This window comes from Labeo rohita, chromosome 4 (genome assembly GCF_022985175.1).
Source record: "Labeo rohita strain BAU-BD-2019 chromosome 4, IGBB_LRoh.1.0, whole genome shotgun sequence".
Lineage (NCBI taxonomy): Eukaryota > Metazoa > Chordata > Actinopteri > Cypriniformes > Cyprinidae > Labeo > Labeo rohita.
In genome coordinates, this window is record NC_066872.1 from 32,030,469 (window position 1) to 32,048,277 (window position 17,809).

A 17,809-nucleotide genomic window follows, 5' to 3' on the forward strand; every position below is an offset into this window, starting at 1 on the left:
ACAGTTTGGCAAATGCTATGTTTTTGTTACCTTTTATTATTTGAGGTGCTTTGCGAGGGGCAGGAACACTGAAAGTCTGAGAATGAGAGTTTGGGGGATTTTAGTCTGTGTGTGTAAGTCTTTTTCAGTGAAAAAACTAAAATATTAACCACTCATCCTGCACTGCAACAGATTTTTGTCCAATCAAATGCTTCCAATAAGCAAAAAGCCCCTCCCCCTTAAAACTTGATTCATGGCTGCTATGTAACTAAAAAGTATAGTTCCTATAATCATAATAATCACTCTTTGAGACTTCAGGTATTGACAAGTGGTTTATTCAGCAGGAACGGTGAACAATCTGTCAGTATTTTCATATTTTGTACAGAAAGCAATTGAGCACCAGTAGCCTAATGAAAGCCTCACAATCAAAAGAATGCTTTAATGATCAATGCCCAGAATCCTTTAATATTCATCCTTCCATTCTTGTCTCTTCATTTATGTTCTGTTGAAAACGATCAAACTCAAGCAAAGTGCCACAAATCCCTGCAGCAGTCTTAAATCCTACATTCAATTTAATAGGAAACAGAGCAACTTCAAAATAAGTACAATATGTTTGTAAAAATGTGTTCCTTATTGTGAAGATTCAAGAAGTATCTTTAGTGCTACCCACAAAGCCATAACCAACAAACCTTAAATATTCAAAGTCTTTGGTATTATGTGAGGACCTTTTGCTGGAGGTCTATTACATCATACTTGTGCACATTATATAAACACTCTGGGTGGCTATTGCATACAATTCTACGTTGTTCTATTGTTTCTTAATTCAGATTGAGAAGATTATATAAAACGCAAAACTGTCCAGTTCAAAAGTACAAACACTTTGGATCTGTACCATCTATATTTTCAAATGGTTAATGTGCTGCTAGTTAAAACATAACCTTCATAGCACTGATGGTGTAATTGACTCCATTTTGGTGCAGTTTTCCTATTAAACCTCCCTAGACATATCGATGCGTAAAAACAGGCAAGTGAAAAGGAAAAACAATGGTTCTGAATAGACTTGTACAGTATTAGCCAAATTACGCTGATACCAACTGGTTGAATCGTACTGTGATCTTGTCTTTCTTGTGGTGTCTGTATTACACTGAAGATTGTTTTGTACCATTTCCTTGCCAGTTACAAATACTTGAGTTGCAGAATCAGTGCCAAGATGTCAAAATGAATATAGTGTGCATGAAAAGCTATTTCGTGATGGTCAAAATCTTGGTAATGTTGGACATTTGCAGTTCACAGTACTCAAGTTATTTGGCATAGGGACGTTATTGTTTCAAAAAATAATTTAAAAACAAAAACAGCAATTAACCATCACGGGCCATTTTTTCCCATTTTCCCATGCATTCACAGCTCTCACAAAAATACTTTCGCTCGCTTACACTGTAACCTTATTGAAATAGCTTAAAAATAAAAATAAAAGAATATTATTACAATGGTGGCCACAAGGCTGTGCAAAAGGGAAGACTTCCAACATTGAGCTTTTCAAGCCATCACCTATGTTTTCAGCCAACCCCTGCAAGTAACAAACTACAAAATAGCACCATTATACAGTGGGTTGATTTTTTTTTTTTTTATATGGTTCCGCTATATGATGCCATCACATACGATTATGGTTAGAGAATGCAAAGGTTAATATAGGTTGAGTATAGATACAGAGTAAACAGTGTAGGTTGACGTGATCCTTTGGGGTCAGAAAAGAGGAAATCACCATGCAGAGGGACTGTGAAAATGGCCGGGTCACTTCTCACAACCCCAGTGCGGCCTAAAATGGGGTGTAGAGGGATAGTTCACCCAAAAACAGACATTCTGTCATTAATATGCACCGTTATGTCATTTTTAACCTGTATTCTGGTATTATCTCTAATATTTGCTATACACTGATATAGCGACCACGTCTGTAAAGCTTCAAAAAGGACAGTAAACGCAATAAAAACATAATAATTTTAAAAGACCGGTGCTCTGCGATCCAAAAAATTGAAGTTCACTAATAAATTTCACCTTTATATAAACACATTTCCGCTTCAGCAAAAAAATAGAAAAGGTAATTGTGTGATAGTTTAAAATACGAACATATTAGCTATAAGGTTGTATTATGCAAAAATCGCAATTGACCCTTGACAGGGACTTTGATTGGCAGCCGATCTAACCAATCACAAGGCAGAATCTGCCACTTTTGTAGACAAACAAACCAGAGAGTAGATTAACATCAAAAACTTGAAAAATAGTGTGTACTGACGTCTTTCCGCAGTTGAAACAAGATCTGATGTTCATTCATGTTTATTTCACGCTATAACTAGTAAAGAGGAAGAGACGATCGGTTGAAGTGGCATTTAAAGAGCCACTAAATGGTATTTATTGAAATTTATTACAATTTAAAAGCTGAGACTATGTTTCACACCTAAAATAACCTGCTCTGTCTTGTCTGTCACCGCGTTGTGAGTTTCCTCTTTGCTCCGCGATGTACGGCATGAGAGTGCCATGGCTTGTCAGACAAGGCAACAATAACCTTTTTTTCCCAGCAGAAACAAGCATCAAAAACGGGCTACAAAAGTCATACGGTAAGGAAAATGAGTAAATGACACAATTTTCATTTTTGGGCGAAATATCCCTTTAATACAGCTAGTGAGTTGCAGTCATGTCACCAGTCTTTCGCTGTAAAGACGCAAACCTGCAACTTCTTGATGTTCTTGATGTTATATGTTACAATTGCAAGTAATTTCTGTGGTTTCTGTTGTCTTCCCTCTGTCTTTCCTGTGCGTGCTGATACACTGGTGTAAATGCATGCGGATAACTGTTCGAGTGAATGGCTTTCACCTCCCATTTTCTAAAGAAGGTAAACCATGCAGTTAAAATGATTAAAAAAGAAGCAAAGATCCCTCACACACACTTAAAAAAAACACAAGGTGTTTTGCAGGATCCATTGTTCCATCAATCCTAAATGTGTTCTCTAGAGAACCTCAGCACATTTGCATAAGGCTTATGTATAATCCCCCTTGATCTGGTCTCGCACAATGATTCAAATAAGAAAAGACTTGTATGATTTGTATTTTATACGTCATCTCTCTGTGCAGCCGTAGTTCGGTTTTGCAAGGGTTCCATCTGGTATAAATGGTCTAGACAGCTTTTCTTGTCAACACGGTCCGTGATCTCACTGCAAACTCCTTTCTCTCGAAAATGTTGCCACTATAAAAAGCTTTCGACATCCATTAGGTGCAACCATTCACACGAGGAGGATAAACAGTTATCATTTAACTCTTTTAGCAGCTAATTTAATATTTCCCCCCAGTATGGAATGGTGCAGTGTATGGAAATCATCAGATTTTGTTTGTCTTAACATGGGGCTTTAACGGTATCCAGTATCTTGTTGTTGTTTTTTATTTTATTTTTAATATTTTGTTGTTTTTTTTGTTGTTTTTTGTTTTGTTTTTAACAGTGGACCACGTCCCACAGTCTTTCTTTCGTCCCGTTTTTCGCTGTCCAACAGTTTCACTTGTCTCTCTCAGCCATTCGCCCTACTATCCTCTACATGCGATAGTTTCTGCCGCCTGTGTTTCCTCGGCTTGAGTTCTTCTGATGAACATCCTGCAAATGAGAAAGAGAAAGGCAGTAAGTTTCATTTCAGATGATGAGAAGTAACGCAGAAAGCCGACCCAAGGAGAGCAGAACGGCTTCTGCTGCCCATAACAACACAGCTGTTTGGTGAACGGAGTGTTATTTCATAATGCTGAGGAAATCTACTGTCAAAGCAACACATCAAAGGTTTCACCGCAGCAAGATTAATAAGTGTAATTCGCGAGCTGGGAATGAAACCGCATGCGAGGAGCGGAGGAGAAAGGCCGGTGTGAGGGGCCAGACTCTGAACTCAGCGTGCAGACATCTAAGGTGACCTTAGATTCGGCTTCCAGCGCATGACGTATGGGTGCAGAAATATGTCTGTGGAGAGCACATGCAGGTCTACCACAAAAACCACTTAGGCAGTTCACTTGCTAATGGTTTTCTTTTTCGAGAGAGGACGACTGAGAGCACTTAAAAGGATGGCCCACATTTGGGCAGCGGGGGTGAGGGAAGAGCTGCTTTTTCCTTATGTATGTATCGCAACACAATGTACCGGCATTATTTGCTCAGCTCTGAGATGAGGTAAACAGACAGCTCACCCAAAAATGAAAATTCTGTCATAATTTACTCAACCGTTTCATGCCCATATGTCTTTCTTTCTTGAGTGGAAATTCTTAAGCATATTTCAAGCAATTTTTTATATGCAACTTCAGTAAATGGTAACCGGACAGTATCTTAAAAGTGGTCCATAAAACTTCTGTGCTATATTCCAAATCAATATGTCATTATTTGTCATTATTTGGTCATTATTGAGCTGTTAACCATTCCAACTGGAGTCACTGAGGTAAACTTGAGAACTGGATCAGTCTGATTTGTATGGAAGCCCTTTTCTGCTAGTAAATTAAAAATTTAAAAAAGGTAATTGTGAATTTTTATCTCACAATTCTCCGTTTTTTTCTCGCAATTGGAAGTTTACATCTCACAATGAATAAAGTCAGAAATGCAAAATGTAAATATTCTCAGAATTGCATGATACAAACATGCAAATGCAAGTTATAAAGTCAGAATTGCAAGATATAAACTCACAATTCTGACTTTTTTCACAGAATTCTGATATAAACTCGCAATTGCGAGTAATAAAGTTAGAATTGCGAGATACAGACTCACAATTCTGAGAAATTAAGTCAAAACTGCACAATATAAAAAGGAAATTCTGACTTTTTCTCAGAACTGCATGATATAAACTTTTAATTGTGAGTTATAAAGTCAGAATTGCAGAATATAAACTCAATTCTGAGAAATTAATTCAGAACTGCACGACATAAAAAGGAAATTCTGACATTTTCTTAGAATTGCGTGATATAAACTTGCAATTGTGAGTTATAAAGACAGAATTGCAGGATATAAACTTGAAATTGTGAGAAATAAAGTCAGAATTATGAAATAAAAACTCTAAAACTCTAAAACTCATCTAACAACTAATTCTGACTTTTTTCTCAGAATTGCCAGTTTATATCTCACAATTCTGACTTTTTTCTCAGAATTGTGAGAATATATCTTGTAATTTTGACTTTATAACCACAACTGCATTTTTATATCTTGCAATTCTCACTTCAGAAGACAGAATTGCGAGTTTATATCCTGCAATTCTGACTTTATATTTCGCAATTCTGACTTTATAGTTCGCAACTGTGTTTATATCTCACACTTCTGCGAAAGAAAAGTTTTGTGAAATGAAAAGTCACAGTTACCTTTTTTAATTTTTATTCAGTGGCTGAAATGGGTTTCCATAGATCTGTGAATAAATCATTCAGGTATTGTGAATTGGACCAGTGGATTTAATTAAAGATATGACTCAAAAGAATGCGTTCGGCTATTTCCTTCCTAGAAGAGTTAGGGTGGATGTCAAGATTTTCAGCAAATAATGACTTAAATTTTTTCACACAAAGCTATTGTATGGGTTTAGAAGACCTGGAACATAGAGTACGAGTTGCAGAAACCACTTTTATTCTATGTTTTTGGTCCTTTCTTGTCATTTTGGAACTCAAAAATTGACTTTTTTTTGTAGTACAGCAAAACAGGTTTTAAATGACACAAGAAAAAGCAAATGACTGAATTAGGGTGAGTAAATGACTGAATTTTTATGTTGGTGAACTATTGCTTTTATATATTTGCCATTTTGTCTGACAAACAACCAGACAGGAGAGTAAATTAATGTTGGTGAACTTGAATTTCGAAAATGGTGTGTATTGATGTCTTTCTGCGGTTGAAACAAGATCACTTCTGATGTTCATTCATGTTTATTTCATGCTATAACTAGTAAAGCGAAAGAGATTATCAATTCATGTGCCACTTGAACTTAGGTGCTACCGCGATATGTCATGATGTATTAAAGAGGCACAAAAAGGTATTTATTGTTTGAGTTTTTTACAAAATGACAAAATTTGAAAGCTGAGGCTTGGTTTCATACCAAAAATGACCTGCTCTGTCTTGTCTGTTGGCATGTCGTCAGTTTCCTCAATGTGTTTTTCACTGCGTGAGAGCATGATGTGTGGCGTGAGAGCGGTATATCTTGTCAAACATAGCAACAGTAACAAAGGGGGCGGGTCTTTGCGAAGGGTCAATTACGGCACAATCTCAGACCGAGGGAAGACTTACCTTACAGGAAGAGTGGCTATGTCCAGATACAGGTTTCTGCAGGGGAACACAATCAATAAAATTCATACAACATTTGTTGTACTTCTGTCAACCACATTAGTCAGCTAATACTGCAATTATCATTATGTATTCATAAATTGTTATCTGTCATAAGTTTTTACAAAAATGTACAATTGTGTCAAACATTGTATTGACCCTTCACTAAGCCCCGCCTTAAAAACGGTACTGACCAATGATACTTTCGCAAACGTCCACCATCTATTTTTAAAACCCAAGTTGGAAAAAATCCTGGGCTTTTGCGGAATTTTATTTAAAAATATGATGAACGTTGTTGCTTATTGATACAAGGAGCCTATAGATAATATATGGATGTTTTTTATGTTTCTTTTTTCTGTAGATCTTGGCGAGATGCATTTGATGTACGCATTTTCTTCTATTTTGCTTTATAATATCACAGATTTTAATAGAAAACAAGACAAAAAGGAAAGGAAAAAAATGACAATAGCCAAGAAGGGTTAGTTTTGACATCATCAGCATGTGTGCACACCTTTGGTGTCCTGGCGGTGTCTGTGTGCCGTTCCGCTCGTACGGATCGTGGAGTTTTGCCGGGCTTTACGGGTGCACAGTACATCTCGAGGCGCCTTAGCTCACAGCTCTGAAAGCAGCATTCGTCCACGATGCCGCGGTTGTGCGACCGTCTCGAACTAGGCCCATAGCCTGTCGGTTTGCCTGTTTGATGCATAAGAAATAACAATTATAAATAATCTGTATGGCAAGGTACGAAAAGCGAAAGCGCTCCTAAATCTCTGCCATGGAAGGGCTGTGCTTAATAGCGTACTCAAATATTGTCCTGCCTAAGCTAAGTTAAATAAAGCCTGTCATCACATTGAATTCAAGCCCTTTATCCATTTTATTCTTGGCATGGCACCAGCTCGTGAGGAACAATTACGGCAAGCAAGGTCACGCTCTCAAATGCTAAATCTCTAAAACTTTCGGTAGTAACCTGTGGCTAAAAGCCCGGTCATGAGTGCTATAATAGCTTAGCGTAGCAGCCAGACCGTAGCTGTGATTCTTCAGATATATGGACGCGTTAATGACGTGAGTTTCTTCAGCTCGAAATTTACAGGGTATTGCTTTGCACAGAGCGGACTGTTCTTGGCAAGCCCACCAGTTAAATGGAGGTCACACCGACCCAAATGTTGAGAATATCACGTTTTGCAGTTTCAAACCTGATATCTTTGGGTTCGGGAAGCCAAATCCGGCCCTCAAGGGGGTCAAATTAACCTATGGAGAAAACCCCTGCTCAGCACCACTGTTGAGAAGAATGATGGTCCTGGAAGACCAGGATGAACCGTGAACTTTTCCCGGAGTGCTTGTTAAAGCCGCTGCTGAACTAGGTGATAATTACCCATGTAAAAGAACATGAACTGCCTCATGGGTATAAATTTTGTGCAGTGTCAATGAGGTCAATGGACTATTATGTCCTAGACATTACGTTTAACGATGAGGTTGGACTACTTACACGTTGTCAGATCCCAAACGGATTTATGTTAAAGGTAGCACTTAGACACCTAAGTTAATGTTTCTTTCTCCACGTCGCCAATCTCCCGGTGGCCTTAAAACAATATCCCACTCTCCATTTACAAGTCGCCACTCACCTAGAGCAATATAGCTCCGATAGGCTTTTCCCTGTTACCAAATGAAATAATAATAATAATTTAATATGGCATTTACAAGGAGGAAATGCCTTTCCCTTTCAGAGTTAATAGCTCTTGGCTCGCAGGGCTGCCAGTGCTGACAAAATGCATTAACTTCTGCCTTGCACTTGCTGCACTCTGACAGCGTTGTTTTGGAAAGAGAGGTGCTCTAATTCTGACAAACATGCATCCCTGCAGACTGCATGACTCTTGGGTGCCGAACAATTCTGGGAGATTAGGGGGCGCTGTTATCTTTAAATACAGTTGAGTCATTCTGAGAGTTTCATGTAGGACACTGTAATGGTAGAATTGTGTTGACACACTCGAAACTTTTGATTGCCTTCAAGTTGAAACAGTGTTCTTAGATTCTCATAGATTTGAGCTTAATTAGAGATAATTTAGACTTTTGTGGCTTTTGTTCCATGTCTGAAGCCATTTACAGTATATGCTATCATACTAGCATATGCTAGTCCATTTGTATTTGCCATATAAAAAATTAACATCTGCTGTTTTCGTCAAAATCATGATATCCATTGATTGGTGGCCTAAGGCTCGCTATTACACTAGTGCATTTTCGTTTTTAAACTGCATTTATAATGGAAATGATCCTCGTCTACACTGGTGTTTTCACTGCATTTCAGAAACAATCTCCGTCCACACTACACATCTGAAAACACGTCACATGACTCTTCATAATGAGCATCATGTTATTGTTTACACGGCTGTCAATTTTTTTCAAAAATCTGTTTCGGTCCGTTTACACTAAAATGCAAACCCAGAGTTTTCAAACTAAAACGGGGTCTGCATCATTTTTAAAAGTTTTTGAGGGTCGAAAACACCGGAGTAGTGTAAACGTCAGACATTACCGTAGCAAAAGTTAAGCATTTTTAAAATGAAAATGAACTAGCCTCCGTCCCAAAGTGCATACTATCCATCCTAAATTCTATGAGATAGTAGTAATTTTCAATACTATTTAGGGCAGATAGGGTGGATAGTATGCACACTGGGATGCAGGGCTAAATTAAATGTAGCCCAAGACGTGCAATATACTACAAAGTGCTGAATTTTAAAGGGAATATCGCATACCCAAGTTGGTATGATTCTTTAGGGTAACATACTTTGGTTAAAATTCCTCAATGATTGTGAAAAACAACACCCTTTTTACCTTGTCAAAAACAGCTCTGTTCATAGTGAGCCATTTTGGTGCATGGCTCTTTAAATGATAATAAGCTACTGCTTACCCCGCCCCTCTTTTTTCATTTTCTGTGTATTCGGTGGTGTGTCACCATCAAAAAACCTCTTATGTTCACTTTTACATCCAAATACAAAACACCTGCATTGCTTATGAGACATTGTTGCTACAATACGGGATGCTAATACGGGACGGTCCATTAGCAGTCGTGGGCGGAGTCTGAGCAATATGACATCATACTGCTCAGAAAATCAAAACGGCTTAAAATTGACACTGTTTAGGTTTTGGGGGATTGAAAATAAAGGAGTGAATGTATTTTACCCTGTAGAGTGGTTGTGTCCATAACACTGCTAAGACATATTTATATGCAAACACTATTTAAAAGTGAATTTTGCATCTGATGTTCACAGTTGTGATACTAAAATAAGGTATTGTTAGATGAAGCAACAGTGTAGACCTGTTTTAATGCTTTGTTCTTTTGATCAGTAAAACGAGCTGTTTTTTACTATCCATATAAATTGTCCATGCATTTATTGAAGATTTTTGGATTGTAGGATGTTATCTTTCAGCTCAGCTGACAATCTTCCATCCCCTCCCCCAGTAAAACCATCATCCCATTCATAACATTGTGAGAGAGCTGTGAAACCTGAGGAAAGCACTTCTCCATCACTGTGATTACGATCAATGTGCCGTCTGCTTCAGTGTTGCAGAACACAAAAGTTAACACATAAATGTGTCCTAACACCTTTGAGTAGACACCTTTGCTTCCAACTAAACATCATCAAGCATCAGAACATGCACATTCCAATGAGGAACACCGCTGGAAAGTAGCTGACTTTTATAGCCATGCTCTTGTTATTAAAGAACAGGGAGTTCTTGGAGCTGCTGCCATACGCTGCCTGCATAGTGTCAGAAAGTTTACTGTTCACTGGGGACTTTGAAAGCTGCTATAGTACTGGAAACTACCTCTTTATCAATGGTACCACAAAGAGTTTATAGTAAGATGAAGTTTCCTTCCAATTTTTTTTTCCTTCTGGCTCTTTCTGCCACTGTTTACTACGCAGAGAGATGTTGGCTCCTGCAGACTTTAACTGAATAGGACCTGTTTGTGGTGTTTAAAGGTTGTCAACAGCCAAGTAATGGTTTGCTGTTCGTCAAAATGTTTTGAAATGTTTTAACCAGGGTGTTTTGCTGTTATATATTAAAAGAACTTGATTTTTTAAATATTTTTGTATCTGTTTAATAGATGCGACGACAGAAGTTTCCTTTCAGAGTAAATGATTTATAGGTAAAACTCAACTGGATTGACCAAATGTGAATTGGAAAAGATAGTTGATTTTCGCACTTCGCTCAAATATCCAAACAGGCACGTGTCTCTAAATCCAGTCTTGATTGATGCTTTGAGTCTTATTGTCTGTGTGTCTTATCATTCAGACACAGACAATGCCTAGGCCTTGTGGTTAAAAAAACACCTTTTTCTCACAAGAAAAGTGTTGAACCCAGAATACCCAGTGCCCTCTGCAACGTGTTCATGTCCAGTAGAACAACGGGCCAAGAGGGGGCAGGGGGGCATCCTGATCATCCTGTAATCCCCCATAATCCGGTGCTGCTCTAGGACAAGAGCCAAGCCTGACTGTGTGCTGTTGATGTGTTCTTCTCTCCAGCTGCTTCAAACATAATGAAACCAGACAAACAGAATTGAAAAGTGGTCCTATCAGTGATGTTTGTGACAGAACTTCCATTGTTTTGTGGTCTTTGCTATGGAGAGCAAGGTGGCCTGCAATCCTTTCATCACTGGAATGTGGGAATTATCATATTTGCAAGTTAAGTGCACATGAACACCATGATAGAGTTGTGACTGGCTGGACATTCTAAGTTGAGTTGATGCCAAATAAAGAATTATGATGAAAACTCTTCGGTATTTATCATTATATGTTGTAATTTTGCATGTTGGTAGTACAATTTACTTTACAAGCAAAGTAGTCAAGGCCACTTATATAAAGTGGGACCCAAGAATGATAAAATACATAGCTGAAAGCATCAACTGCACACCTAACGTGCATTATTTGCTCTTATTTGTCTTGCATCTGTACTTAAAATCTTCCTGTTTTGTCAGGAACTGAAAAAGATGTATAAAATGGTCCACAAAGTACAATTTATTCCGACCAAAATCACTAATTTATAAGTAGGAACGTGTAGACTCGAATGCGACATTTTTCCTTTCAAGATTCACATTCTGAACGAGGTTCACCTGTCATCGTGAGTTGCCAGATCATTAGAGATCCTTCCAAATGTGTGAGAGGCGACTTGCACCCACTTCTGGACAAACTGTGATTTTACAGTGCATACTGAGCCAATTTTTTGTGTGTTGTGTGTGTTCCCGGTGTGTTTGTGTCTGGGGAATGGGAATGCATCATGAGGTGCACGTTCAGCCTGTTGGCAGACGTCAGAGGTGCTTTGCTGGAAAAGACTACACAACCATGGAGGGAAAGGGCAGCTTTGTGTCAACACAAACACTCCTGGCCAAGAGGTGCCCTTTGTAATAAACAGAATGATGTGCTGTAGTTCCGCATCAGTCATTTCAGAGCCCCTGTACTCTCCAATAACCCTTTAGAACCAAATACAAAGACTGACACATTTATAGGTCAGGCTAACAATTTGAAAAAAATGACTGCACTGTCAGTTTCTTCTTCTGTGTCATCCTCTTCTCTGTGTCTTCAAAAAGCCACATTTTGTTTTAATAAAAACATTTCCACCGAATCGTATTTTCCGAGTAGTAGGCCTTTCTATCAAGATAATGAAATCTGAAGTTTTGAAATGTGAGTGGAGTTCCACTTGCAGGGAGGGGACTGGCGAGATGGTCCGCGTTGCAACTGTCACTGAGCACAATGCTAATTGCCACATGTATACATCCAGTTTGTTTATTTATGGATTCATGTGTTTGAGGCCAGTCCATAAAAGTTGTTTTCTTTACAAAAGCGATAATAATTCTTTGGAGTTCCACATGCTGTAAGAAAGAAACTGTATAGTTTTATACTACATACTAGGTCAAAGTCAAATGATCTGTATAAAATCGCCTATTTGCTCTTCACCGAATCTGTCACGCTGATGCAATAATTTCATGGAAAGTTCAGATTAGCATAAACGTATTTATTTTGGGCTCTGTACTGACAAAACAAACACATGGCCATTGACAGCCATGAGCGATCCAGCCAGTTCCTTTGTGACCACTAAAAGCTCAAATGTTGTTGACTGGAAACTTAAAATGTCAACTCTAACTTGAAGTTCAATCTCGCTTCGCTTTTAAAGTAAGTGAATAAAATGTGTCTCCACAGAATCGGTGGGTTCTGTCCACTTGTCAAAATAATTCATACTTCATACGTCATCATCAGTGGCCCAAGACTCTCATGCTTCCTTGAGCCATTTGCACGTCGTAAATATCTCATCGGGTAATTCAAAAAGATAACAATATACGTGCAAAAGTTTAAAACATCATAGTTGCACGTCGTGATGTAACAGGTCTCATGTGGTTCACTGAAATCGAATGCCATAGACAGGACAATTGATTTTTTCAGGAAAATACGAACAGTCTAAGATTAGAAATTTTTTGGTCTAGTTACCGCCAAGTGGACATTGCGCAATAGTTAGGCAGTTTGGCTTTTCAAGCTACCTGGAACATGGAACTCATATGCTATTTTAGGTGAGATAGTGAAAAAAAAAAATAAGTGCAACCAATGTTGCATGATCGACTGATTTCACCTTAAATTTGAAAAAAGGTCATTTAAAACTGTTTATATTATCATTATTGGCATGCATAATAGATCCCCTGTCAAACAAATAAACTGCATGATTGAAATGGAAAAATTAATCCACAAAGTGGATAAACAAAGTGTAAAAAGCCCCATCAAGAACTCCTGAATCTCTCCTACTGCCTACTGCTGATTGGGACAACCCAAGACTCAGCAGTTCTCATGGCTTGTGGAAAAAGAGAGATTTAGGTCTAGGATTCGAAATGGTTTTCTTTGGGTAGTCCCCCGTATTCAGTTGGATGTGCACTACATTTATTTGCCCTGCCTACTCGTGTGCGCCAAATTCCAGCAACCTCATTTTGGGGGCAAAGCAGCTGGCTGATCTTCTTTAAATGTAATACATGAGCATCAGTCACAGCGTTTTTTTTTTTTTTTTTTTTTTCTTTCTTTTTCTTCTTTTTCTTTCAGCTGCCTCTTCAGCATTGCAAGTGGTCATCTTATAAGTAAAGCAGCATTCACAACCTATTTTACTTACAAAATGACATTTTCAATTAAAATATGGTATCTAAAATTGATTGGATGGTTTGAAAAGTGAGGGATTTGTCAATAAATCTGGAGGAAGAGCAAGTTCATATACAGTATTTCGATAAGAAAAAAGCATATAAACGTATATTTGGTATATGATGCACAGATGAATCATGCTTGATATGTCTAAAGCATGCATTGAGAAGTAAGTAGTGTTTGCCAAGATTACTTGGACTGTAAACTTTCTATCCGATATAACAGACAAATAAAGCAAAAGCAGAACGAGGGAAAAATTTGGAAAATTGGACAGCAAGACATGAAAACTGATGCTTTTCTTATTTATGAGTGGCGCATTAGTGCATGGGGAAAGAGAAAGAGAGGAAGAGAGAGAGAGAGGAAGAGAAAGAGCAGCAGTTGATGAATAAATAAAATGTGCACTTACTGAAATAAAAGCCCCTGTCTCCACACACAAACTGCAGCGTGTCTACAAGCTCCGCCCCGCACAGCGTCTCCGGCCCCGCCTCCAGTGTCGCGGGAGTCAACGCGAGGACGCACAGCACCAGTGAGAGGGTGTGGGTGCACGGGAGACAGCGCATGGTACACTGCATCCCAGAGAGAGGGAAACCAGAAATACATTAGATCTATGCACTGAAACATAACTAAGGATGTGCATCGTTATTGACCTTATTTATTGTCTTGATTTCTTTCCTTCCTTCCTTACTACTATGCTTTTTCATCTATCTGCACAAATTTTACTTATGCATGTTTCATCTTCTTTTGAATATCAAACAGCCTGCAGAGACAGGTGTCTGGACACTGGGGATAAGCATCTCCTGTTCATTGCATATAAGAAGAATGACAAAAAACGATCAAATGCAATAAAAAGTTAAACTGTTCAATGCACCTGTCTATACATCGAGGATACTTTTCCAAGCGTGCATTTACTTGAATTGCTGCTCCCACACATACGCATAACTCCGTTTCTGTGGTGGCTTTTTACAAGTCAATGTCCTACCGCGCGCGTTATTTCTAGGCACTTCTCCACAAATGCGCGCGGAAATGTGTCCAGTGCGCGCTTTGAAGCGCTTAGTACTCGCCCGTGCCAATAGGATAGTGCTGCTTGAACCCAGTGTCCGGTAAAAGAAGAGCGCTTTTGTAAAGCGTGCATTTTTTGGGTTGCTTGGATAAAACATTGTGGTTCACCTACAGATACGTGAGGTGGAACTGGAAAGCTGCAAAGCCGCCAAACCCAAAGAGGAAGCACTTTACATAATAAAGAGAATATAATGCGCAACCACATAACGCACGAGTATGGTGCAAAACCTTCAGCCCGAGTCCCTGTTCGTGTCGACTCAGCAATATTTACTTTTAAGAGTCGTGATATACAAGTTGGTGACTTGTGCACTGCGCAAATGAACTCCCTGGTGCATCATGATATGACTCACCATACACATCATGCAATCTGTCGTAAGTCTCAAAAGTTTGCCGTATTACAGCTGTCAGATGTTTAATGTGAAATACTTTTGCAGGCACAGTCTAATGTCATGCAAATTGCGCACAGATGCAAACTGATCATTGATTTTAAAATGATTTTAAAATTGAGTGCAAATTGTATCATTCAATCCCTACATGATCTATATTACAGGCTATTGCTTCAGTGAGAAATCAATAATGGCTAGTCTAAGGTGTCTATTTGCTTTGAAAGGAAATAGGTTAAGTTACCTTAAAGACATCACACCAATGCCCCTGGAAGAAATGACCGCTAGACATCCCCTTGGGTCTCCAGCAAAAGCCCAGCAAAAATGAACTTGTTTGAAGTCATTAAAAAGCGAGAAAGAGGATGAGATGCGGGCAATGTCACATCTCAATATTCCGACTTTGTTCCATTGCGCAGGCTCGTTGTGGAGAAGTGAGATTTAGCGAACAGGAGACGGATTTGGAGAGAAAATCCCTCACATTTATCTACATTACAGAGACATTTTCAACAGGAAACAGCTGGGGCAGCATTTGCCTTCTCCTCTTGCTAAGTTACTCATTAAGGATTTTGGGCACCCTGTCAAATAACGTCATCTGTTTCTTAGAATAGGCTCGAATTTGGATCTTTCTAGGACTTACTAACAGAACAGAAAGGATTGCACTGCAGAGTGAAAACGAATAAGAGAGTTAGAGAAAGTGGTGAGTTTTTACAAAGGGACAGAAGTTGAATTTCGAGACACTCCCATGCGTAATTTGCACGGTGTCTTTTTCATCTCTGTATTCCCAGCCGACATACTTGCCAGCGTCTGACTTTTATAATCCATTTATGTGAGGTCAACTTTTTAAAATGAATTTCTATAATTAGTTGACATATAGCTACGTGTTAGCTTAAAAATTTAAAAACTTAAAGTTATTGTTTTACATTTATAAAATGGTGTGTGGCAGTCATGTATAAAGTATGTCAGTCAGTACAAAATGATGAATAATGAAAGCATTTGCTTCGTCAATGTGCCGTTTGAATCCAAAAAGCAAATTTTACCTTTGCAATGATTTTCTCTTCAGGCGAAAGCGATTTATTTTCGCGCGTCTCTTCGACACCTAAAATAATAACTCTGACTAGCTTGTAACTTTTTGGGTTCTGTTATTTAAATTCGCATCTCCATACCTGTCAAAGTCAGATGATTCACCTGGAAATTAATAGTTAAATTAAAAGTAATAGCACACAATAAAAACTCACTTCGTTTTCCATTGTATTTCCCATATAAAGCATATTTATTTATAATATAAACACGGAAGTGCACAAATTATGCCATAAAGTACCCAAGTTTAGGTTATATACCGATAAAACAAAATATCACTCCAAACCAATTATTGGTTTATATTCTGCTACTGCATTTTTTTCGTATTCGTCATCCTTTCCTATCACAATGCTTGCTACGGATGCGAAAACGCTGAAAATCGAAAAAAAAAAAATTATGACGGAGGAATGTTTTAGAGGCACTGTGTAAACGTGATGGATACAACGTAAGGTCGTATTTATTTTTTAACGTGCGAGAATTTTGGACTCAGTTTGCAAAGACCTTAAGAGTGGGCGTGGCCATTTGTACATTTTATGGGTGTGGTTTCCGGTCTCATCAAGTCCAGCTATTTTTAGCTGTACAAAACAGCTCGTTTTGCTGCTTGATATTGCAGATTGGAGTTTCTTATCATATTATTTTTAATGTATTATCTTAATTATGGGTACATTGGTTTGTAGTGCAAACAGTTTTACCGTTAACAGAGCAAATTAAGTGTAACGATATCAATCAAAACATTATTCTTCCGGCAAACAATGTACACTGTAAAAAATAAAAAACACAATTTGTTGAGTCAGCTTGAAATAATGTGTTACCCTGCTGCCTTAAAATTTTAAGTTCAGGCAACTAAAATAAGTTTAGTCAACTTGAAATGTTAAGTTGTACTAAGTAACAACTTAGATATTTGTGTTCGCTAAACTTAACAGATGGGTCAGTAACCCAGCTGCCTTTAAATTTTAAGTTGATTCAACTTAAATATCTAAGTTGTCACTTAGTATAATTTAACATTTCAAGTTGAATAAACTTATTATAAACTTATTGTTTAAGGCAGCCAGGTTACTAATTATTTTAAGTTGACTCAACAAATTGTTTTTTACAGTTCCTCAGAAACGGTTGTGGTTGCAACAAAGTGGTTGCCGAGCAACACACAGACATAAAGAAAGGTGTATGTTTAGCTTTGAATGTGGCTCAACCAATCAGAATCAAGGACCAGAACTATCCATTTTATAATTTAAAATTCTGACCTTATTCTCAATTCCGAGATTATATTTCAGAATTCTAATATCAGTTCAAAAAATCAGTTCATCATTCGCTCTTTTCCCCTTGGCTCAGAATCATGAGTTTATATCCCACACTTCTGGCTTTTTTCCCCCTCAGAACAACAAATTTGCCATTGTTGAGTTAAATCGAGTTATAAAGTCCGAACTAGGAGATATAAATTTGTATTTGCATGAAAAGCAGAATTGTGAGATAAAACAGGCAAATGTAAAATGTTATAGGTTTAAATAGTATTTCATGCTGTAACTGTATACAGTATATCCCATATGAACTGCATATGTAAATATTATATCAGCTTATTGTTTAAATCAACTTTAAAAGTAAAGTGATAATAGAAGATCTCATCCATAGTCTGTCCGTTTAAACATCTGCACTTAGCTTCGAATGGCGTCTTTGATGACAATATGCTATAAAAATGATTTGCATTCAGATTCTGACATCCAAAGGCACAACAATACATATTTTTCTCTTATTCCATTGATTTTAGTGTTTTCTGCCACCACAATGTGCGCACAGCTGCAAGTGACGTAACCGTGACGTCTACTCCAAATTGATCTATTACATTGCATA

The 17,809-nt window shown here is 38.0% G+C and overlaps 1 protein-coding gene across 2 annotated transcripts; it reads right to left on the bottom strand.

Annotated features, from left to right (window-relative positions):
* Window positions 1-298: 298 nt before the first annotated feature.
* On the bottom strand, window positions 299-15,531 carry igf1 (insulin-like growth factor 1). 2 transcript variants are annotated; one of them, XM_051107790.1, is made up of 4 exons: window positions 15,132-15,531; window positions 13,852-14,011; window positions 6,794-6,975; window positions 299-3,615 (listed from the first exon to the last, which is right to left on the bottom strand). In XM_051107790.1, exons 1-4 carry the CDS (start codon window positions 15,177-15,179, stop codon window positions 3,556-3,558), a joined length of 450 nt encoding a protein of 149 aa, XP_050963747.1. In that variant the 5' UTR covers window positions 15,180-15,531; the 3' UTR covers window positions 299-3,555. The 2 variants fall into 2 exon arrangements, with proteins under 2 accessions (XP_050963747.1, XP_050963748.1); XM_051107791.1 differs by lacking the exon at window positions 15,132-15,531 and adding an exon at window positions 6,247-6,282 and having other exon boundaries at window positions 13,852-14,017.
* Between the last annotated feature and the right edge of the window lie 2,278 nt (window positions 15,532-17,809).

Coding starts and splice junctions, on each gene's coding strand:
- igf1 (XM_051107790.1), bottom strand. CDS start 15,179: ATGTCTAGCGGTCATTTCTTCCAGGGGCATTGGTGTGATGTCTTTAAG. Junction 14,012..15,131: donor ATTGGTGTGATGTCTTTAAG/GTAACTTAACCT, acceptor TCTGGGATGCAG/TGTACCATGCGCTGTCTCCC. Junction 6,976..13,851: donor AGACAGGGGCTTTTATTTCA/GTAAGTGCACAT, acceptor TGCATCAAACAG/GCAAACCGACAGGCTATGGG.